General features: G+C 41.6%; 1 protein-coding gene across 13 annotated transcripts in view; it reads left to right on the forward strand.

Annotated features, from left to right (window-relative positions):
- LOC125432699 (complement receptor type 1-like) overlaps positions 1-25,419 on the forward strand; it is a 68,098-nt gene that overhangs the window by 7,357 nt on the left and 35,322 nt on the right. For 12 of the 13 annotated variants that reach the window (XM_048496538.1, XM_048496540.1, XM_048496542.1 and 9 more), the window contains 4 exons: positions 1,303-1,494; positions 3,983-4,082; positions 5,983-6,068; positions 11,589-11,786. In XM_048496538.1, coding sequence (XP_048352495.1) covers positions 1,303-1,494; positions 3,983-4,082; positions 5,983-6,068; positions 11,589-11,786 — 576 coding nt within the window. Of the gene's footprint in view, positions 1-1,061; positions 1,162-1,302; positions 1,495-3,982; positions 4,083-5,982; positions 6,069-11,588; positions 11,787-25,419 lie in introns of those variants that run through there. The other variant, XM_048496546.1, reaches the window with a different exon arrangement.

The raw sequence follows: 25,419 nt of genomic DNA on the forward strand, positions 1-25,419 counted from the left end.
GCCCCAGGAGCTCTACCAGACAGATTATAACAAGGCAATGGATAAATGGACTGTGTTTGATTCACTTACTTTCAGCTTCTCCAGATATTGCCCAGTAATTGTTGAAAATTGTATATTGTATATTGTTTTCCTTCTCTGCACTTTTATTGTTATTAAATTGCACTACCTATGCCATAGTTTATTTATTCTAGCAGCCAGGAGTACAGTGAATACATATAAAGTTTGTCATGTGTTTGTGCCATGTGATCATACCCTATTTGGAAGTGCCACCATGCCCTCAGAGAAGATGTGGAGCTGCCTGAGAAAAGATGTGGAGTTTCTACTAGTTAGAGGAGTATGCTTGAAGGATCACAATTGTGCTGGCTAGACAGGGTTGGCATACTGCCACTGCAGCACCAGCAATGCAGCGGCTCAGAGGTCCAGAGTTGTGACAGCTTCAGCAAGGCCCGAAGTTGGGAGCCACCCCCAAGCTGACAAGCAGAAGACAGAGTTCAAACCAGATTCATCAGGCCAGTGGGAGGGTCCCACAAGCCAGAGTGTCAAATGCTGAAGAACATACACACCGAGGGAGTAGCTGAAGCCAAGGTAATTACAAGGCTGTCTGAGGTGAATTCAGATTCTGGAAACATAGTAGTGGAGCACAGGCAGCCTCAGGAAAACAGCACATTGCATCCACAGCTTTGGTCTTCATGCTCTTCATGAAAACTGTTTGGGTTGCCTGCATGGGAGAGTTCCTGCAAAGACTCAGTATTCTCTGCTGCACAGTACTGGCTCTGCAAATGTGCCGATTGTCTTCTCTTCTTCAGAGCAACCTTAAGTTTGTTACAGCACTGTGCTGTAACAGGGGAATCCGAAGAACTGTCGGCATCCCAACCAGTACTTCTGATAAGCTGTGATCCAGATGCTTGTGACTGTAAATCTTCCACCTCTGTTGATACAGCTGGCTGGCACTTCTGAGGCTCAAAAATGTCTTCATCCAATGAACTCTTTGCCTCATGAAAACATTATTCTCTTGGAAACATTTCACTGAACCAGTGGAATGTCATGATGCCAATCCAAGGGCGGGACACAATCAAGTCAGGCCAGAGAACAAAAATTGTATTCAACTTTAAGAGGCATCAGCAGCCTTTAGTGTCCAAACTGGCTCTGAGATTAACAAAGGTCAGTAACCATCTGAAGTATGAGTTGTTGTGTCTTAATGCTGTGTCTTAATGAAAAGAATTGAAAAGCAAAAAAGAAAGTTTCCTTGTGTAATCTTTTCTACCGTAGTCTTTCAGTTTTTCTATCTGCTTTTATTACCAGGCAGTTGTCCAGTACCAGAGAGTTTAATATATGCTGTTCCAAAGCCAGAGGAGGTGACAAAGAATTACTATACACCTGGGACCACTGTGACCTATGTCTGTCGCCGAGGTTATGACAGCATCCCTGGAATGAGTCCTGTTATTACTTGTCTTCAGAATAACTCTTGGTCAGAAGTTCCTATTTTTTGTAGAGGTTAGTGTACTGTTTCAGCAGCTAACAACAATGCAAGAGCTGCTTTCACCTAGAGTTCTTTCTAGCCACAAATCTTATGACATTAAAAATTTTAGAAGATGTTTAGAAACTTTAGAAATTAGTTTAGTGGTGCTTAAATGACTGTAGTTTTTAGAGATTTGAGTGATCACAGAAATATAATATGTAATTAACTAATATGTAATTAACATTGCTCCAAAAGTTTTAATAATGAAGAAAATACAGATGATACCAAATTATGTAGGGTGGTGAGAACCGCAAAGGATTGTGAAGAGCTCCAAGCGGACCTTGATAAATTAGGTGACTGGGCTAAGAAATGGCAAATGCAGTTCAATGTAGCAAAATGTAAAGTGATGCACATAGGGGCAAAAAATCCAAACTTCACATACACGCTACAGGGGTCAGTGCTATCAGTCACAGACCAGGAAAGGGATATTTAGTATATATACTTTCTGTATAAAACAGCAACAAGTATATATGACCCACCGTTTCCGGGATATGGGGCACTGTCCTTCAAAGGATTGCCTCGTTTCTCCGGGACCGTTGCCAGCAAGTGTGGTGCGGGGACCAAGCCTCCCGGAGGTGCCCACTTCAATGTGGGGTGCCTCAGGGAGCGCTGCTGTCCCCGCTATTATTTAACATCTATATGCGACCACTTGCTCAGCTGGTACGGAGCTTTGGGCTGATTTGTCACCAGTATGCTGATGACACTCAGCTCATTCTGTTGGTGGAGGGGGGAGCCGTCACGGCCCCTGCAGCTCTACAGCATTGTTTGGAGGCGGTCGCTGGTTGGTTACAGCAGAGCAGGCTGAAACTGAATCCATCGAAGACGGAGATCCTTTGGCTGGGCCGCAATGGGGAGGCGGGGGATTTCCAGCCGCCGGAGTGGGAGGGGACCATTTTGGCGCCGACCCCCTCTTTCCGCAGTCTGGGGGTCCACCTGGATTTGTCTCTTTCAATGGAGACCCAGGTGGCCCTTGTAACCCGGACTGCATTTTTCCATCTTTTGCAGGCCCGGCGGCTGGCCCCCTTCCTCTCTCAGGCAGACCTGGCCACGGTGATACATGCAACGGTCACCTCCAGGCTTGACTATTGTAACTCGCTCTACGTGGGCCTTCCCTTGCGCCTGATTCGGAAACTGAAACTGGTCCAACATGCAGCGGCGCGTCTGCTCACAGGGGGCGCCTTCTGTGATCATATTCAACCTGTGCTGCGCCAGCTGCATTGGCTCCCAGTGGAATTCCGAATCATTTTCAAGGTGTGGGTTTTAACCTTTAAGGCCTTGCGCGGCCTGGGACCCTCGTATCTGAGAGACCGCATTACTCCATATGCCCCTACTCGGCCCCTGCGATCAGCAGAGGCCAATTTGCTGGTGGTTCCTGGCCCCTCGATGATGCGGCTGGCCTCCACACGGACCAGGACCTTCACGGCCCTGGCCCCAGCCTGGTGGAACACTCTCCCTCCAGCTGTCCGGGCCCTGCGGGACCTTGGTGAATTCCGCAGGGCCTGTAAGACCGAGTTGTTCCACCGGGCCTTTGGAGTGCCCAGTCGCTGAGTGGCGCCCCCTTCCCCTCCCCCTCTCCTTCCTCCCCTGCTTTTTTGCACATACCATCTGATGCACTTTACCACCTTATTATCCTCCAAGAGAGGAACCTGACCTCCCCCCTTTCTTTACTGGGGTGATCTTAATTGAATTGGACTATAGGGTACTTTATTATGATATTAACCGCTGTTTTTAAGTAATTTTAATGGATTTTAGTATTATACTATTGTTATCGGTTAACTGTATATGTGAATGTTGTACACCGCCCTGAGCCCCTAGGGAATAGGGCGGTTTATAAATCGAAACAATACATAAATAAATAAATAAATAAAATAGATAGATAGATAGATAGATAGATCAAAATTGAACTGAATTATATGTATTAGATTATATGTATCCTAGCTGGAAGTACATTAGTTTTAAAACTGTAATGTATAAGTTAGAATGAGTTGTTTTTAAATGGATAGATTTTTTCACGTAATAACTTTATGTAAAAACTTATATGTAACAATTTCTGTAAATCCTGTAATAACTGAAATTCAAATTGTTAATTTTTCATACTTAATAAAATTTAAAAAACAAACAAACAAACAAATATTTGCCAGGGTCGATGCTGCTTAGTTTCTGACATCTGACACAATCAGATAGCCTGGATTATTGGGGCTTATATGGATGTTACAGGGTCATTCTTTTCTTATCACCACCTGTACCAACAGCAGCTACTCACACTATGTTGACATCTGCTTCTAAAATTCCATACAGTTTCAAGTTCGATTTGTCTAACAGTATAGCTTAGTACTTCTTGAAAAGGGAGCTGGGTCATATGCAATCTTCATTTCTTTCTGTTCCCAAGCCAGTGTTAAATTATTCTCAATTAATGCCATGTTCCAGACTAGCATGCTAATTATTCATCTTGTTCTCCACTAGGAAAATCATGCGGTGATCCAGGAAAACCAGAAAATGGCAGAGTAGTTATTGTAACTGATCTCTTGTATCGATCAAAAGTAAATTTCATCTGTGATGATGGGTATGCATTGAATTAATTGTACTAGTTGAGCTACATAATTGTGTTATAGCAAAATATGTGTTATGATATCAAATCCATGGTCTACATGATTTTTTTTTCAAGCTCAAAGGATTTGACATAGGCCGGGTATAGAACCTTTGGGAAAACTTGGTTGAAGTCATTCCCTGCAGAAGATTGAGAAAGTTCAGTAAGAATACCATTGTTTCTTGCTTTAAATTACTATTGGGGGAAAAGATGTCAAATGTTTGCAGTTTGGATCTCTTGCAAAAAAAAAATCACTGTATCCCAATAATTAAAAAGATGTGATGATCGTGTTTTGATTTGAAAACTCCTTATTGGGATTGCCATAAATTGGCTGCAATTTGATGGTACTTTATACACACACATGTTCTTCTGCTGAGAAAAAAAAGTTATGGAGAAACAGCCTATGTTTCTATGTATCTCCCAGTACTAGACTTCTCAGTAAAACAGTGTCATCAAACATATCAAAAAAGGATTTAAAAAATCTCTAGTTAGTGGTGTTATGGTGAGGGAAATTTCTTTTGCCAAAATTTATGTTTTAGATATAGCCATTGATTCACTGAATTCTGGCACCTCTTTTAAAAGCGGGATTTCTCTTCCATTTCTGTTTGAAAAGAAACTAATGCATTCTTTGGCAACTTTAGCCCTTGTAATAGTTTTATTTGACATACCCGGGGGAGGGGAGGTGCTCTACCAGGAAGAAGGTTAGGGAAGATGTTGCCTGCCTCCAAGCATCTTTCACAGTGCAAGTCTGACATTTTTAGAGCCCCCACTTCATGTCCTTTCTCTTTGAACTTCTGTTTGACCACACTGGAATAAATTAGAAATTGACTCCAGATTTTCTAGAAAAAGTACTACCGGTAAGATTTCAAGGAGAAATTGTGTAAAGGAATCAAGAGAATATCTGTTAACAGCTCTTCCTCTAATCTAACCCTAATTAGCCACCCTCATCTTGTACACCTGCTTTGTAAAATGTAATAAGAGGAAGAAAAGGAAATAAAAAGTAACCTAAGCGAAGGCTTGGGGAAAATGCAAATGGTACCTGGTTCTGTTTCTCCTTTCTGTTTGTATCAGGATAAACAGTAGAAGATAATCATAATTTACATAGCCTGATCTTAGAGCATTCAGGACTTTAAAATAAATGGATTACCTTGAATTTGATTCAGAAGCAAAGAGGCAGGGGACAGTTTTTTCAAAATAGCTGCAAATCTGCTGCAGGCGAATAGAGGCATTGGAGTGATTATGGTTTGGATCCAAAAGACTGTTTCTGTGGAAGGATTCCTGTCCATGGAGCATGACTTTCTCTCCTCCCCCTACAACCGGTGGTGGGATTCAATCATTCAAATAATTTAACAACCGGTTCTGGTGGTGGGATTCACGTAATTTAACAACTGGTTGTTTACAAGCACCATTTTTACAACCAGTTCTGCCAAAGTGATGCGAACCTGCTGAATCCCACCACTGACTACAACCCCTTTGGGTTATGTGCACAACCTTTACAGATCTTTTGGCTGAGGGGAGGGGGTTGCTGTCAAATCACAACTGATTTCTGGCAACGTTATAGGGTTTTCAAGGCAAGAGACATTCAGAGGTGGTTTGCTGTTGCCTGCCTCTGCCTCACAATGCTACCATTCCTTGTAGGTCTCTGATCCAAATACTTGCCAGGATCAGGCTGAGAGTGTACGTCTGGCCAAGGTCCATATAAGAAATCGCTTAATGTGGATCGAACCTCATTCATGCCTATAGTTTTAATGGGAGAAATCCTCAAAATAGACTATCTGAGCTAAGATTTCCTTTGGTTTATAATAGAAAAATATGTGTTTTATAGTGATGAGCTATTACAGGCAGAAAGATAAGTGAGCCTCTTCTTCTTTTTTAGGTACCAATTAATAGGATCACCCTTTACCCAGTGTTCAATGAAGAGTAATGCTGCCAAATGGGATAAGGAGCCTCCAGATTGTCAACGTAAGTTTCTTCCTGTGACGCAAGTAGTGATAGCATAAACCTGATATTTGTAATTCTTCTAGAGATATGTGAGTCAGTGATATATGGTTTCCACAGAAAACTGAACTGAACAATGTTTGAATGCCCTAAATACAGCATGATCATATTTAGCCTATTTATTTTGGCTTGTATTTAATAAACAAAATTTGGAAAAAGAAAAGAATGTTAACTTCATGACCCAATTTGAACGAGTAATTTAACTGAAGTATTGGATTAAGGACAAAAAAATCAAGTGTAGTTTAAGCGTTTGTATTGAAACAAAACTTTTCACGTGGAAGTTTGGCAGTATTTCTAAAAATCTAAGGACAACATAGTGTATAGTTAAATTGTTTAAACTTAAGGGGGGAAAGTAAGTACTGAAAAGTGTTGATGTGGAAATAGAAGAGAAGAAGAAGAGTTTGGATGTATATCCCCCCTTTCTCTCCTGTAGGAGACTCAAAGGGACTTACAATCTCCTTGCCCTTCCCCCCTCACAACAAACACCCTGTGAGGTAGGTGGGGCTGAGAGAGCTTCGAGAAGCTGTGACTAGCCCAAGGTCACCCAGCTGGTGTGTGTGGGAGTGTACAGGCTAATCTGAATTCCCCAGATAAGCCTCCACAGCTCAGGCGGCAGAGCTGGGAATCAAACCCGGTTCCTCCAGATTAGATACACGAGCTCCTTAACCTCCTACGCCACTGTGGTTAGTAGCATAACCAAAGAATTGTGAGTGATCATTCCATATCAGATAGAGGCAAATCTGATTCAGAACTGCTTGAATAGATTCTTTTCTACTAGAGCAGGGGTCACAGCATGGTGCCCATGGGTGCCAGCGAACACCTTTCATTTATACTCTGCCTTTCATCCCAGTGGGGATCCAAGGCAGCTTACATCAATCTCCTCTCCTCCATTTTATCCTCTCAACAACCCTGTGAGGTAGGTTAGGCTGAGAGTGTGTGACTGGCCTGTGAGGTAGGTTAGGCTGAGAGTGTGTGACTGGCACAAGTAGAGATTTGAACCCAGGTCCCTCAGATACTAGTTTGTCACTCTTACCATTTTGTGGTAGACTCCACCTCCTGTGGCCTCCATTTTGTAGTTGTGCTCTTCACCCTATATCAGAATTTTAAGGTTACCTACAGGCTCAAACATACTAGGGACTCGTGTACTCAGGAATGGTCCTACTGATAAATATAATTAAATACAACTTGCCAAGTAGTGCATTACCAATAACACCAAACTATTGTTCTTAACTTTTTAAAGAAATTAATTTTTAGAACTAGAAAATCTTCTGCAAAAAAATAACAGTCGGAATTCTTTAAAATTTGCTATTTTCAACACCACATCTCTGTTATGAGTCACTGCAGTGTCATTTCATTCTACATTATTCGGCTAGTGTAAGAAGCCCTAGACCCCAGAGGGGAAGTGCACATTGTTTCTTCTCCCCACACCAACTTTAAACCTCTGCAAATTGAGTTGAAGTTCACATGAGATAAAAATTAGCATGGGCTCCCTCTACATGACCCCACAACATGTCATTACTCAGTGGGCTATTGCAGGTGTCCCAAGTATGTTGCCCATGGGTGCCATGGTTCCTACCAACATTTTTTCTGGTGCCTGCCAAGTGTTTTTAAGAAGTGGGTGGGCCAAGTAGAGCTTTTGCTCAGCAAGGTTTTTGATTGACTATTGGAGATTTGATTGGCTGTGCAGATTTTTTAAAAATATTGCTTTAGCAGCAGATGCCACAATAGCACAAGGTTACTGAAGTTAAGTGGTGGCAATCATTTTGTGGCTGGCTCTGCCTCCTGTAGCAGCCATTTTGTTGCTGCGCCCACCATGCCCTGTTAGAATTCCAAATGTGGCTGCAGGCTCAAAAGGCTTGGGAACCTCCTGGTTCATTCCAGCTCCTATGGTGCCCAGTAATAAAGCAACTCATATTTGTGACTGCAGAACAAATTTAAACAGTTAACTCTTAAAGTTGTTTTCAACTTTGACATTTTCTGGAAATTAAAGAGCAACTGTCAGTTTGGCTGTTTCAAGTAAACCTGAAAGGTTGCAAGCATTGTTGTATCATTTTGAAACACTGGGTGGAAATAATATGCAGATCAGCCCAAAACCCCTTTTATAAAATTGCCTATTAACAAATTATCTATGTTCAGCACTGACAAAGTGACAGTTAACTTCCCTAGTACCCAATCTATCAAGATTATATTAATTAGGCATTATTTTCTTGTTAAATGAATAAAACTACATTTGTTCATTTAGAATATCAATTGATCTTTTCTAACCACCATGCCACACTGGTTCATGGTTTTCATTAGTAAACAATGAGAGTGATCTTTAGCCCGCCTACTCAGAAGTAGGCCCTGGTCTATTCTAGTAAGTGGGCCCTGCTCCCACGAAAATATTCTAAAGATTGCAGCCTGCATCTCCAAAGAATAAGTACAGTCCTAAGAGCACTGAATATAAGCCTCACTGAACAGACCTGAATAAGATTCTGAGTGTGCCTACCTAGGACTGATCTCATGGTCATTTATTGCTTATTTTTCCTGTGAGTAAAAAGCATTTGGGGTATAAAACACCAGAAAAACCCAGTGATTTGGAAATTTTTCCCCCCCAAGAGAAGAGGTGCGGTTGGGGTAGCAGAGGTTTTTTTCAACCCAGACAATGTGAACATATTGTAGACATTGGAACAGAAAATATCCTTAAAGTTTTTAAAGAAAACACTGATCTAAGAATTCCAGTAGTACTTTAAAGATCCACAAGATTTGGGGGGTATAAACTTTCAAGAATCAAAACTCCCTTCATAATTTAGTAATCTGGGGAAACATTGTTAAGTGCTCTGAGGAGATGTGGCCCCTCTCATTTTTCAGAACGGTGACCAAGATAGTCTGCATCAACAAATACGTGTACATACGCATTCTCTGTTTATCTCCCCACCTTATGCAATAGTCTGCCTGATAAAATCAGAAAGGTTCCTTACCCAACTGGTTTATTGCAAGCTATGCAAAACTGAATTATTTGAGAGGGCTTTCTATACAGGAAATAGAGTTGCACTGAAATAGGTTCAGAAAGAAGCTTGAGATAAATGGTTAAGGACTGTTAACTGTGTATAGTTCATACTATTTGTTACTGTAAGCAGGTTCATACTGTGTAATTTTTGCATTTGTTCAATGTGTTATCTTAATACTTATGCTGTGCTTCATCTCTAGTTGTTCTGCAGATTTCTACACGTCAAATTCTATTGCATTTTCTGTTGGATGTCCCACTCTGTTGATTATATTGACATATCTGGTGTAATTCACTTTGAATCCCAGAGAGAAAGACCAACTATAAATAATGTAAATAGATAAAAATAAATGAATCATATTGTTAGTTTTTAAGTATGCAACAGTGGAAGGGAATTTAATCAACAGAAAATTACACTTCAAATGAGAGTATACATTAAAGGCTTTAGGGTTATAACCAATATTCTAAAGATTGCAATGCTGAGGCCCTTTCCACACAGCAAATGTATAGTGGGTTGCAGTCAGTAACCTTCTTTCCTGTTTTCCCATTTGCCTGCATCTGTGCAGGCAGCGATTGGAGCCCACAAAAATAATGTAGGTTGCTTTCGCTCCTTCGCATGGAGACACGTCCATTTTTTATTTATCTCCCACAGATGTGTAGCTACACAGGCATGCACAAATGAACCCCCACAGCCATGCTGACATCTCACGATACCACGATACAACCATTTGCACCTGCATGGCTATGCAGATGGAAGCTGGGAAATTTAAAAAAGGAAAGCGCAGCCGAATAAAGTGCCTCCTGCCCAGCTGTTCGCTCACAAGCGGCTGCAACCTGGGATTTTTCAAAAGACTCACGGATAGTGTGATTCTCAAAAAACCCGGTTTTAGGGAAATAACATGGGGTGACTGTTAGAAACGTGGGTCCAAGGACCCTCAGAATAATCTGGACAAAGTTGGTGAAGCAGATAACAAAGCTTTTATTGGTTTACGGTCTTGCAAGATCGGGTGTCCACCCAGTAGCAGGCACACACTTTCTTTGTTCTACAACAGTTTATATTCAGGGCCACCCAACCCCTCCCTCACTTCTCCATTGGCTAGGAGATGAGGGCCACAACCGATTACAATTCATTTAAGCATATTATGTCATATACCAGGTGGTATCTCCTTCAATTAATACATCTCTATATGATCATTTCCTGTAATTAATTTTTGGTTCTTCTTAGTTGTCAACCCTTGGTTAGTGTCTTCATGATTTATCTCATGCACCTGCCATGTCTTTGGTTCCCTTATCTTACTGTGAAGACACCATCATATTTCAAACACCCCTTAACAAGCTCATCAGGTTCATCCAAAGGCCTTCTATCTTGGCACAGGATATTAGCCTTCTATAAGCAGGTACCTCTTGGCACAAGAACCTAGGTTTTCCTGACCCACTCCCCTGCTTTGAAGACACTATACCAAGCTTGCGAGGGGCCCTCTTATCAGCAGGTGTCTGTTTGACACAAGAACCCAGGTTTTCCTGACCTGCATTCCATTACTGTATATGACTATTGAAACTAGGCTTCTGAAGCATCTTAGAAAAATACTTTAGCTCTTAAGAAGCTTCTGAATGGAGGTCTTAAGAAGCTTCTGAATGGAGTTTCTGCTTAATAGCACCTACTGATTAGGGTCTAGAGAAGCAAGCTGTTTTAGCTATTTTACACTTCAAACTGAGAGAATAACATTTATAGCAGGATCCATTACACATGCAGCATTAGGATACATATATTGAACATGAGTGATTAACATACTCTTTAAGATTTAGCTACAATATAAAAGCATTCAAATATAAAAACATGATTATAAACTACTACATCACCACATCACCTATTATTCCCCTCTAACCCTTGACCTTTCTTCTTCTGCTAGCTCATTATTTTAAAGCAGGTGTGCTTTTAATTGGGTTATAATAAGAAATACACAAGTCAAATGGAATATACTAAGCATCATACTCCCATCTCTCTTTGGATTCCATCCAACTTAACAGGCTTTCAACCTCATTATATTCAAGTGTAGATACTATATATGGACTTTATATTCAGAGTTCACCTACTAAATCTTGTGATTATGTGAAGGGTATATTCTTTGTGACTTCTAAATCCCATATTTGTGTACTAAAATATGTTTTTGTGTGTAGATAATTAAAAAAAATTTTTAAATGTAGATTTGTGCGAAGTTCCCCCAAAATGGTTTTTTTTACTGTCCTTAGCCTGTGTTTATTGGTCCGTGTGGAAGGGGTCTGAGTGAAACATGATGATTTCAGCCCCCCAAAACAGAAGCGGGGGTGTTGCACCTCATGGCATATCAGAATTTGGCCTGGGATAGTGAATACGCCCCAAATAAAAGCTATTTCCACACCACTGTCATTTAGGAAGATCATAGTCAAAGAGTTCTCTGTTGGTTGTCGATCAGCATAAACTTTTGTTTATTTTGATGAAGTACTTTTATATCTTTCAGCAATCACTTGCTCCTCTCCTCCCAACATCACTGGGGGCACTCATGATGGAGGAGGAAATAATGAGAATTTCCCCTATAACTCGACAGTGACTTACAAATGCAAAAATGGCTTTTCATTAATTGGAGATGCTTCTATTCATTGTACCACTGAAGATAACATAAAAGGGATTTGGCGTGGTGCTGTTCCTGAATGTCAAGGTAACTATTTGTTTATTTATTTATATCCTGTCTTTTTCCCCAGTGAGGACCCAAATGTACTGCCTTGCTGACTTCCGAGGGGATCAAATGCAGTTGGTAGCAAGAGAAAGAGGCAAAGAACACTTACTGGAAGTCCAGGCAAAACAGGTCTGGTGCAGGGTTCAGATGAGGCAGCCAAGGGTTGTAGCATAGTTCAGGTGAGCCAATCCAGTCCAGGGTCATTGATTCCAGAAAGAGCGGCCCATGAGCAGGTGCAGCAAAAGTCACAAGCTTTCTACAAAGTTGCTCCTGCAAAACTAGCTTTCCCATGTTCTGTCTTTTATTAGTCTTTCTTCTGTGAAGACTATTCTCTGTCTCTGGGCCTCCAGCCTCGTGCTGCACCTTTTAAATTGTAACTCTTGATGGCCATGAATTCAGAGTTGCCTAACTGGTCCAGGTGGGCTGGGTGATCTGTCAGTTCTGGCCTGTGCATCTGCAAGGCTTCTGGTTGCTCTTGGATCTCAGCCTGCTGGGGCTCTGGTGAAAGCGGATCATTCTGCCAGTACTGTTTGTCTGAGGATTCCTTGCTGGCTGAACCTGGGCCCATGACACCAAAGCAGCTTATACCATTCTCCTTTCCTCAGTTTTATCCTCACCACAGCCCTGTGAGATAAGTTAGGCTGAGAGTGTGTGACTGACCCAAGATTACCCCACAAACTTCCGAGGCAGAGTGGGGATTCAAACCTGGGACTCCTAGATCCTAATTCAGTACTTTATCTACTAAACCACACTGGCTTTCTTCTGTGTCTGTTGTTCAAGAAACAATATATTTAAGCTGAAGCATTTGTCATTATTTATTTATTTTATTTTTAATTAAATTTATATCCTGTCCTATCCCCACAGGGCTCAGGGAAAGTCACAATATTATGTCTTAAAGAACAAAGCTTGCATCCTACGAATGAGTTCTAATAGATAGACTCTGGTGTGGAGTGCATTTCCTCTTCCACTAAAACTTGTGCAAGATCAGTTATTTTTCGTGGGCCCTTTTGCAAACGGAAGTGATAACAGAAGAGGAAGTGCAGTCCATGGCAAAGGCTATTTAGCACACATAGAACTCATTCATAGGATCTAAGCTCAAGTGCTTTAATACCTGCTGCTGAGAAAAAGTTTGGGAAGTTAAAGGTATGAAGTAGGGATACTTGAATACCTTGGCTTGTTTCCTGAACACCAGTTGCAAACAGGAATTGGGTTTTTCCCCTAGTAGATAATTCATTGGTGTTTGATAGATTGCTTCACTGTATTTCTTCACCATATTCCTTCGCACCATGTTGATCCTCACACAGGTTTTGTTGCCTTCCATCCTTACTGTGAAACTGTACTTCTTAGCAGGGAATTCTTAAAAAAAGACAATGAGGTCATTTATAAATCATATAAATAAGTCATTAGAAATAGTGTGTTTCCATACATTATTAAAGTGTTCCATATTTTCAATGTTCTACAGAGAAGGCATCACTTGTAGAAGACATTACACATTATTTTAACTTCTACAAATATGTAGATTAGTACAGTGTAATATGCTAAGTTATAAATTGCTACAGCAGGATATAAGTTTAGATTTGGTATTGAATATACTTCAGTATTTCCCAGTGTCTGGTGTGTTTTTTCCTGAAAAGCATGGAGAGGAGAGTGACCATTAGATGTCCTTTTAAAACTTCTAAATCCCATATTTGTGCACTAAAATATGTTTTTGTGTGTAGATAACTCAATATAAACTTACACCTTATGAAAACACCTAAAGATACCTTCTTTTATAACTTATAAGGCAATCATTGTCATTGTCCCATGTATACTTATGTTTATAAAAGTAACACCTCTTTGGTATATGTAAAAGCAACATTTTCACCTCTTACAGTGACTCGCTTTAGGGGCGGGACTTGTGCAAAGTAGCTCCTGCCTCCCAGCGTGTTTTACGCTAGATAATTTGCCTGCAAGGGAAGGGAGTGAAAGGGACAGGATCAGCCACCTGCACATGGCTCACCCACCCTAGCAGAGGAAGGGGAACGTTGGGGAGGGAACGGCCAGGTTGCCATTCAAGGGAACGGGAGAGAGGGAGGGGAGGGAGGGGGCCCTTGCCCCTCCCCTCCCTTGCAAGCATTGTGCAATGACACATGTTTGAACCGTTCGCTTCCCCTTTTCTTTCTTTTCCACTTCACCAGACTCAGCCACAGCAATACGTGGCCGGACCCGCTAGTCTATATATATAAAAAGCTAACAGTGTTTTTGTTAGTGGTAGTATAACTCAGTAACTGCTGGGCCAATTCCTCTGAAAATTCCCAGCCAGTATAGTCAGCCAGGTGAGTGAGTGTTTTTAGATGTTCTACACATACCTGAAATTTCACACCTGGCCCAGGTAAAATGCCTTTTTCCTGGCGCTCCATGGTGAAGGGCATGCAACTGCCTGTGTGTAACTGTTACCCTTAGAATGTTCGTGCTGCTTAGAATGTTAACTCAGATAGCCAGATATGAGTAGTGAAAACAATACATAGGCAGTAGCAACTTCAGTGGAAGTGGAAACACATGCATGCCTGAGGGAGAGAGGAAGGGAGGGGAATGGAGGGTGGCATGCAAAGGAGGAGGGAGGGATGGAGGGAGGGAGGCATGCAAGGGAAGAGAAATGAGAGAGGGGAGAGAGTGAAGGGGGGCTTGCAAGGGAGGGGAGGCAGGGGCCTCAGCATCTTGATATGACCCACCCACCCTAGCGGAGGGAAAGGGAAGGGAAGGAGGGGGAGGGGTGGCATGCAAGGTAAGAGAAGTGAGGGAGGGAAGAGAGTGAAGGGCGACATGCTAGGTAGACTGGCTGTGATCCGATGCAGAGCTATAGTCACTGGCAAATCTGACCCACACTGGCAGTGAAGCAAATTAAAGTTGTTCTAGAAGTGATGTTGCTTGCTACGGAGAGAATGGAAAGTGAAAGTGGGGCTTAACAAAATGTATCCATACAAAAAATCTTGACGAGCATTCTCCTTTGTAGCGTGGCAGACACCTTGCGCATAATCAGCGTAGAGGTCCAACACCTTGGTTGTTTTCCTTGCTGTTTTTTATATATTTTCTACTGCTATCATTATTATTAAATTAATTCAGAAGTGACTATTGAACATTTTTTGATTGGAAACTTCCAGAGGAGTTCAGAGGTTTCATGCTTATGGAGTAGAAAGAACTAGTATTTGTAGTGGTAAGGAATCTCCATTTCCAGGGTCTCAAATGTCTCATTTATGCATAGGTTATGTTACAGGTTTGTGTCGTTGTTTGGTTGGTAGCTAGGTCCCCCCCCAAATGACTTTGGGTGCCCCCCCCCCGGCTTCATGGACACTGAAATACTCAATGAGTATGGATTCAAATGCATATTTTAAAGAAACACAGTTTGTTTTGACCAGGATGTTTGCAAGGAGCAGAAAAAACTAACAGATTACTATTATTATTACATTGAGAGTTCTTATCTCTATTCTACTTAGCAGCCTTGAAGTCTTCTAACAAGGTTGGCACTTATCTAGCTTTGCTTTATTGCTTGTTTTGTATAATTAATTGTACTGTTGTGCATATATCTTTGTTACTTACAAGTAAAAACTATTTCACTCCAATGGAAGGTATTTGCTTTTGAAGCAGTAGTTTCAGCCTGGATGGTACATATTATCTCTTTTTGACCCTGTAAAATATCAAGGGCATGTTTGCTATTGGCAAGTATTTGTTGCAAATTAGTGATGTTATTACAGAGCCTCAGCATGTTGACAAAACAGTGTTGCACTTACCTGTAACTGTTGTTCATTGAGTGGTCTTCTGGTCAGGCACACGTGCGCAGTCCCAAGTGGGACTCCCCAGAAGCCACAATGATGAACATTTTGTTTCACCTTGGAATTTTTAACAGAATTCATTTACATAGAGTCTTGCCCTCTAAATTAATTGACCATGTTCTTGAATCAGGTATTGCCCCAGGTGATATTTCCCCGCAGTACACCTCTGCATGCAAACCTAGAACATTCCCCGATCTTTAGATGAGAATAGGATAGCCCATGCTATAGGAAACTCCTTGAATGCATGAGTATCACTGAATGCACCCTGTGTAGCAGCATCTGTGAAAACTGGAAAATGTTTAGTGCTTCTTGACTCATTCTGTGACTGTATTTCTTCTTTTTTGCTCTTCGGCTTTTATATAATTTGAATCAAGATACTTCAAAGCATGCAATTTTATGAGACATGATTTGTAGACATAAGAAAAAGGACCTAATTTGGGCCCTGGAAGGTATATTTTTGATTAAATCACCTTAATACTTAAACTAAGCGGCCCAATAACCAGTGACAGCAGGTCCATTGAAATGCATGCTTTTCATGTCATATCTGGGAGATGGTACAGTTATCTCTATCCTGGTTCCTGAACATTTCTTTGTATGAACCATGAAGGGGGTGGAGGACAGTGTATACCTCTTGCTGTGCTCCTGGTGAATCTTTTATTGCATTCTTGGCAACTGGGCTAATTTCCATTAAGCTATTAACAAAGAGTCATATGAGGACAAGCTACTCTGGCTTGTCAAGCTTTTTCTTGAATGGAAGTGCTCTCTATTACATTAAAAGCAACTCAGACCAAAGGAATTCTTGGAGTCTGTGCAGTCCCAAACAACCCTGTTTTAGGATTGCACTGAAAATGTCTTAAACAAGATTGATTGCTAAGAGGACTAAATCTGTGACTCAACCCTCATTTCTAGATCAGCTGTGACAGCAGGAAAATACACAAGTAATAAATAGTTTTGGGGGTAGATAAAGTCTTAGAAGAGGGGAAGAATCTTCTTTATAGCTTATTTATCAGCACCTCATTGTAGTGTGAAACATCCTTTGGTGATTCGAAATCCCACTCTGCATGGGCCGTATACAGCGGTGAGCTGCCGGTAAAAACAACATTGTGTGGGAGGACTTTGCACAGCTATTGCTGCTGGTGCGAATCCACACTGACCCATTCCCCCCACAATGGTGTTTACGTGACTTGCTAAATGAGTGAGTCTTTTAGAAATCAGTGGTGCCGAGTGAACGGCATTGGGTGAAAGGCACCATTTTTCGGTGCTCCGCTTTAAAAATATCTTACCTCCTCTTCCCTGCGAGCTCCGTGGGGAAGAGGAGGCACACCTCCTGCCCTCCAACCTCCGGGGTGTTGCCAGGGCCACAGGGGCATGTCCCCTTGTTCCAATGGAGCTGTGCAGGGAAGAGGAGATAAGTTTTTTTAAGCGGTGCACCTCAATGCAGAGGCGCCACTGCGGGACATGGCAGTTCTGGGGCTACCTGGACACAAGTGTGCGAAGGGTCTCAGGGCTGCACCAGTGTCATGCACACCAGTGCCCCGCCGCTCCCTGGGGCTGTGCAGAAGGGTCCATACACATGTGACAAGAACAAAACCTTGTGACAGGAACTGTGACTAGCCCAAGGTAACCTAGCAGGCTTCATTTGGAAAACAAATCCAGTTCACCAGATAAGAGTTTACTGTTGTTAACCACTTCACCACACTGGCTCCGACAAACATTGTGACCTTTCAATTGTGTTTGTGTTTTTAATGGCTACATTAATGTTCTGGCTATACAGTGAAAAATACACTGTGTCCAAGGACCTTTTTCACCTATAAAACAGTCTTCATCAAATGATACAGGCAGTATGTTTACATTTACCTTATTTTATTCTTACAGGTAAAATACCTGATTTTGCTTGCCAACTATGTGTTACCAGTTAACTGGCATATCTAATGCTGGAAGGAAAAAAAACAGAGATCCACAATATGTAGAAATTACTGATATTTGCCCAGAATTTCTGTGGTCAGAATTGCCCCACTTATTGGATGTGGGCAGAAATAAGGCCAAACAGCAGCTTATTCCTGCATCAGCTGGTTTACAAACCAAATGTGGAATACCCCTACAGAGCAACAGTTTGATTCCCTGAACTTAGAAGTCATTTTGATGACTTGTGTTAAACACTGCTGAACATGATACAGACTTGTACTGTAGATTGAGTCAGAAACTGTTTATATTCTTGAACTTAGAACTCTGTGTTGATAAGACCTCTTCAAGGTTTCACATGCTTCCAGCAAGCATCAGCATTAGTTTTCTTTACACAGAACTTATTCAGTCGTCATTTCTATGATGTCGTATCAGAGATTACTGTTAGGCAGAATCTACCATATGTCTTCGCATGGCAAGGGCACCCAAGGGTTGATTTAGTCTTTGTCTCTTGCATTATTCTTGAGTTAGAGATGCTTGCATTAGATACGGACACATTAAGATAACATTTGCATGAAATATTTGGAAGCAAGATAAAAAGCCCACAGTTTCCAAGAGCTGCTTTCTTTTGTTTTTATTTCAGTTCTTTAATTGCCAAATTACTAAAGACAAGTCGGCCATGACTTGATGGCAGTTTTCAGACAACTGCATGGGGCTCTAATGAACAGGAGTTAATCCGCAGTAAATTCACCATGCTGGCTCTAGAACTGGCAGCTTCTCCTCACGATGTTGCACTTATCAATGCACCTCAGGCTAGACCAAGAGGTTGCAGTTGCTGCCCTTCTAATTGTTTCTTCACTAGTGCTCTCTTACCCATTTTGGTTTTGGAGCAAAATTAAAATCTTGCTAGCTACAGTCCCCTTGGGCTTTTTTCAGAGTGAAAAGGAAAGGTAAAATACAAATGTTGTAGTTGAACAAGCAAGAGAGAGGAATTGAATGGAAACACAGAGGCTGCAGCTTTTTTTGGGTCCTTGGGGCAGTAAGAAGTGCAGGCCAGCTATTCCTAACCAACACTTGATAAATCACCTGTAAAGTTTTGTATACAGTAGTGTTGCTATGTATTTGAGCAGGCTCCAGCCCAGTCAAGATAACAAGGTCCCAGGAGTATTCCAGGATTAGAGGTGAGATAATCAAGCTTGTAGATTTCTAGAAAGGTGGGGTTGTTTTAAAGGACATGCTACTACTTTTATTGCTGTTACAAAATGAGTTAAGATGGGGTTGGAAAAAAGAGCAGAATTATGTTGCTTGGAAGTTTCAAGGGTCCAACACATAACACATAACAAAGGGGCTTCTTTGCCTAGCTGGTTCCCTCTTTTAGCCAGTATTTGGTATCACACAGTGGCTCCATTCTTGCCTCATATCCCTGAAGTTCCAAACTCAAAACCTGTGGTATACTCAAAACTTGACTTGCCTTTAGGTTGAGACAGCGAAGTCAGCCATATCTGGACCAAACTTTTATCTTCTCACTAACAGCCATTTATGAAATAAAAAGCTTTGATTTTTTAAAAGTTTTAGATTAGTGATTTAAGTAGTGGAATCATCTTGCAGTTTTCATGATATTCTGAATACAATAAATCAGTCTCCTAAGAGTAGTCACACAAAGTAGAAAGACATGATGTTAAACTTTGAGGGTGAAATTGCCCCCTCCTTTCCAATAGATGAAAATGACCTTAGGACAAACATTTCTTTCTCATCTCTAACCTTTACCCATTTTTCCTCCTTTGATGCAAAGGGGGCTTTGTAGCAAGTGATAAGGAAGGTAGTTCAGCTTTTCTACTTTTTCTGATATTTATACATCTGAATAGAATAGAATAGAATAGAATAGAATAGAATAGAATAGAATAGAATAGAATAGAATAGAATAGAATAGAATCTTTATTGGCCAAGTGTGATTGGACACACAAGGAATTTGTCTCCAGTGCATATGCTCTCAGTGTACATAAAAGAAAAATACATTTGTCAAGAATCATAAGGTACAGCACTTAATCATAAGGTACAGCACTTAATGATTGTCACTTATAGGTCTAGTAAGCAATCAGGAAACAATCAGTAGTAATGAAAACATAAAATGTAAAATCATAAAATAAAATAAAATAAAATAAAATGTCAGCACAGGCTATAGTCATACAGTCACTAAGTGGGAGGGAGATGAATTGTGGTAATAGGAATGATAGAAAAAAGTAGTGCAGTAATTATATAATAAGTATATAATAAATAGTTTAACATTATCGAGGGAATTATTTGTTTAACAGAGTGATGGCATTCGGGAAAAAACTGTTCTTATGTCTAGTTGTCTTGGTGTGCAGAGCTCTGTAGCGGCGTTTAGAAGGGTAAGAGTTGAAACAGTTTGTATGTCCAGGATCACGAGGGTCAGTAGAAAATATTTTTCACAGCCCTTTTTTTGACCCGTGCAGTATACAGGTCCTCAATGGAAGGCAGGTTAGCAGCAATTGTTTTTTCTGGAGTTCTGATTATTCTCTGAAGTCTGTGTCGATCTTGTTGGGTTGCAGAACCAAACCACACAGTTATAGAGGTGCAGATGAATGGTAAAGGTGGACAGAATAATGTAGTTGTTAAGGTGTTTCAGACTAGGAGCTGGGAAACTCTGGTTCAAACCCCCATTCTGCCATGGAAGCTTGCTGGGTGACTTTGGGCCAGTCACACACTCTCAGCCCTGACCCTGGCTACTACTTGGGTGGGTGACACAAAGGCAGCCAATGGCAACCCACCCCCGAATGCCTTTTGTGCCTATGAGGTCACCATAAGTTAACTGTGACTTGATGGCAAAAAAAATCATAAAAGTGATCTACAGAATGGATCTTAAGAAAGTTTTCTTTGTAGAGTTTATTGCTTCTGAGGAAATTTTTTAAATCAAGGAGCACTGGCCTTTTATAGTCAAGAATAAATCTTTGCTAACTTCACCCCTCTTTTTGTGCTTTTCACTGTATGAATGGAAACACTAGGACTTAGGCTAAATTTAACCCTTAGCTTTTCTCAGTACTCCCAGAATCTGCTATATAGAAGAAGAAGAGTTTGGATTTATATCCCCCCTTTCTCTCCTGTAGGAGACTCAAAGGGGCTTACAATCTCCTTGTCCTTCTCCCTTCACAACAAACACCCTGTGAGGTGGTTGGGGCTGAGAGAGCTCCGAAAAGCTGTGACAAGGTCACCCAGCTGGCATGAATTCCCCAGATAAGCCTCCACAACTCAAGCAGCAGAGTGGGGAATCAAACCCGGTTCCTCCAGATTAGAATGCACCTGCTCTTAACACTAAGCCATTGTATACCATCAACTATCTACTTGCCAGGGCTTTGTGAAATGTTCCTGACCACTAATCCTGTGCAGTCCCTTTCAAGGAAAAGGTACCATTGAAGTTGACCTGAGCTTTCTGCATTCCTTCAGGTCTGAGGTACTTCCTCTGCCACCACCACTGCAAAGATGAAGCCAGTGGTAAATAGCCCACTGTTGGGCTGTCCTAGCCATCAGGAAGAGGGAGTTGTGAGCAATAAACTCTAAATCTCATGAGAATAACAGTGAGTTATTTATGAATCAACTAGCTGTAACTCATATGCTGAGGGCACATGCAGGGATGCTGGGCTCTAGATGACTGTGCACAGCAGAATCTCCTTAGTGTCTCCATGGTAATTTTCTTGGTGTAAAAAAAATCACAGCTCTTGAGAATGAAGACTCAGGCGAGCAGAACTTCAGTGAATACATATGACTGTCTAAAATTTTGTACATCCTGTTAGTTTCCTTCATCCACCAAAATGTGTTTATGACACTGACACTGAATCTTGTATTCATGTGTGGCTGTCCCAGAACATTAGGAGGAAATTGCATGAAACAAATTAGGAACTTCTGGGTTTTGATTGCAACTAAAGTAGTAAACTGTTAAGAATTTGGTGGAACAAAAATACTTCCTTTCCTTTTTTACCCACCTAGGAGAAATATGTTTTAATTGGCATCATATCAAAAGATTTAAGTACTATTGAACAGTGAGGTTCCATATATCATTGTTCCTAAAACTCAGCTTTTTTCTGTGAAATGCATCTGAGATACTGTTCTGCTACAGAGGAAAGGATTGTAGGCAGATGTGCTAAGCTAGAGAAATAATCAATTAAAACCAAAAATCAAAGTGAAAAGGTTGTGATGCAAGCAAAGATATTATCTGCATTCAAAAAACCCCCTTGATCTCAGCTTTATACTGGGGATTGTATCTACATTCTTAGGCATCATATTTTCTTCACAGGGTAATAAAATATCATGTTCAATTTTTATTTTTGTAATAATTATTGTGCATAAAGATTATTTTTCCAGTTTTTACTAGTAGTTGTTTTGTAAGGTGCATTTTTGTAAAAAAAAAAGATATAATTTTTACACAAATAAATAAATAGGGTCAAAACTGTAGATTTTCTTTTGAAATTGTGTATTTCTTTTGGTAGTAAAGAACAAGAGATTACCAAGTGTGATTGACTTTTACATGTATAAGTTCCAAACTGTTTCTTAAATCCATATTTACATGCAAGGAAACAATTATATTTGTGATTTCATGCAGAAATTGATAATAAGTAAACAGGTTTGCAGTTCCAGTGTACTGCTGATGGATGTGAAAACTAGTGTGATGTAGTGATTACAAAGTGATAGATCAGGACATAGGAGACTTGTGTTCAAATCCCAGTTCAGCTGTGAAGTGTCACCTGGAGCCAGTCACACACACTCAACCTAACCTATCTCACAGTGTTATTATAAGGAAGGGAGAGCTGTGTGTTCTCCTCTGACCTTCTTGGAGAAAGGGCAGGATAAGCTAAGCACTACTCTAGCAGTGACTGGTGTGTAATGTTTTACTTCTAAAGTTAATACTGGAGTGACTCTTACCATTTGAAAAGGCAGGTGTGATTAGCATTCAGCATCGGCATTCTTACATCAGTAACAGGGCTGGGGCTTACAAAACAACATAACAATCACAAGCAGTATTTTCTTTCTTTCTTTTTTTGCAGCTGTGTTTATAATCTATGCTTGTCTTCTGATTTGTCATAACTTCCTCATGATTCTAGCAGCCACCACCCATAATAGCAACTAGGGATGAGGGTGTGGAGATGAGACATAAGCATGCTATGCCTGCCCTTACTGCCCATTACGGCAAAGTCATCTTTTTAAATGTTCTGTTCATTGAATAGAATCACAAATATTTACAGTTCAGTATCTGAAAGGAAAGCACAACCCTTGTACGTAATCTTATGAACAGCTTCCTGGAAACCTGAGTCATAATCTTCATTTATTTTAACAGGGCTTTGTGCTTTAGGATTATCTCGTGAGGTGGCATTTATATCCCTTCCAGGGCCCTTTCACTCCCCACCACCCTCAGTATTGCACCATTAGACTCTGCTATGAGTTGGCTGAAGAACCTTGGGATGCAGGATCTCTCTCTATTGGATTACAATCATTGAGAGGGCCTGATTGTTCCTTTATGCTCAGGAGGCAACTAATTTGAGTCACCTCCTGTAAACTGTTAGTATATTCTTTCCACACATACATACACACCCATCTCTGAGAATAGATGATTTGCATACACAACAGTTTTTCCCTCTGAGACACCAAATGGAAATTAGTTTTCTTTAATCCTAATTCCAGCCTTTCAGGTTTATAGTTTCTTGGATTTTATTACATTCTTACTTCAGGAGCTCATAGCAGCCTCCAAAGGGCACGGCGGGGAGGGAGTACTCAGAAAGTATTGTTGGTGATAATGGGCTTGTGCTACTGCTGAATGCTGTCCAACCCAGAAATACCATGCAATCCTGGAATAGCTTCAAAATGTACAGTCTTTCTCTTGTACTCTGAAATCCTGTCACTGGTTTCATTTTAATATAATATTACGGTACAGTAATTGCACATTCATACATCAAAAATCTGAATTCTGTGGATAGTCCTGTGTCCTGCCTCCCAGGACTCAGGGGAGCAGGCCTCTGGCAGGAGCCCCCACCTCCCTGAAGACCCTCCCAAAGGAATGGGGATCAACCACTGTGGCCTGTCACATCAGAGTGGAGCTGATAGGCCCAATGGCATATCTAGGGGAGGCAGAGGGGGGAGATGACCCAGGCACCACTTTAATGTGATGTGAAGGGAGCACTGGGCTGTTCCCCCCTCTCCCAGAAGCTTGCCTCCCACCGCTTCTTCAGAAGTTCTCTCACCCTCCTCCCTGCACATTGCTTGCCCACACACTGGCAGCCTGCCACGTATTCCACCTCCCTGACACACTGCTCACCTCCAGGCCCTGCCAGTAGCAGCAAAATGTGTGTAATCCCGGCAGGCTGGCATCTCACCTTGGGGAGAGCAGTACATGTGAATGCAGATGGCAGGCTTTTGTCCTGGGGGATGCAGAGAAGACTCCTGTGATGCCACATGGAGGGAAGGCCAAGCGCACTGGGCTGCCACGATTCAAGGGATGCTGCTGCTCCCCTTCCTCCATTCATTTGCACTGTCAGCAGGACAGGACCAGGCATGGGGTGGGGCACCTGCCTGTAAGCTCCTCGGCAGCCTGCTTTCACCTTCCCCTTCTCTCATTGCTAGGGTGCTGTCCAAAGGCACACAGAACAGGCACGCCGTGCTTGGGACCTGATGGGTAACGTTGTGGGGTCAGTTTCCAAGTGCAGAGCACCAGCTAAGTGAACGTCTCCCTTGCCTGGTCACCCAGTGGGGCTGGGAAAGAGTTCAGCTACAAGGGGGAGGCAAGCACTGGCTGGAGCACTGAATTGCAAGATCTATATTACAAGAGTTTTGCAGGGAGGGGAGAGAGAAGTTTCAGAGCTTGTCCTGGACACCATTTTTGATAGATAAGCCTCTGGCTGGACCACATGCCTGTTGCCCCTTCCTCCAACAGCAGGGTGGAAAGAGCAACTCATCTTCCACAACAAGCGTCCCAACCCATGAGGGCGCCACATCCAGATTAACTTTTAGAAGGAACTCTAATATCTGTAGGAAACTGTGAGTGGCACCTCATATTCTATCGACTGTATCAATTATCAATTGTTATACTTGGATAATGTTCACAGCCTCCTCTAAAATAACATATGTATTATTCCCACTCGCATTCCATCTTTTCTACAAAATACTCAGTATAACACATGTAAAGTATGTTAGGGTGATGAACAATGACTTGCTATTACTGTGTGCCTTATTAAAGGATTTGCCAAAATAAGTTAAAACAGTGGTGGCGAACCTTTGGCACTTCAGATGTTGTGGACTACAATTCCCATCAGCCCCTGCCAGCATGGACAATTGGCCATGCTGGCAGGGGACTGATAAGGAATGCTCAATCCCTCAACTTGCTGGAGATGCCATAAGGTTCGCCACCTCTAGAGATAAAATAAAGCGTTGGGAATCCTCCACCTTCTGGGTCAGTTACAGGACTGAGGGAAAGTGATTGTTTCACTTTACACTACCATTATCTGAAGCTGCTCAGTTCCTGAAGGGAAAAGGCATGAAAAATCTGACGAGTCAGTGAGTAGTTTCCCTTTGATTCCCCACTCCTCCACCTGAGTGGCAGAGGCTTATCTGCACTCCTACATTCCTGCTGGGTGACCTTGGCCTAGTCAGAGTTGTTTGGAACTCTCAGCCCTACCAACCTCAAGGTGTCTGTTGTGGGGAGAGGAAGGGAAAGGAGCTTGTAAGCCACCTTGAGTCTCCTTACAGAAGAGAAAGGTGGAATATAAATCCAAACTCTTCTTCTTCTGAGGAATTTAGGGAGGTGAGGGGGTCCATTACAGTTGTGAGCCACATGCTGAGGATGGAGAGAAAGGAGGCCTTTTCTTCACTGCAAATAAACAGGGACTGCCTAAGTTTTCAAC

The sequence above is a fragment of the Sphaerodactylus townsendi genome, linkage group LG05 (genome assembly GCF_021028975.2).
Source record: "Sphaerodactylus townsendi isolate TG3544 linkage group LG05, MPM_Stown_v2.3, whole genome shotgun sequence".
Lineage (NCBI taxonomy): Eukaryota > Metazoa > Chordata > Lepidosauria > Squamata > Sphaerodactylidae > Sphaerodactylus > Sphaerodactylus townsendi.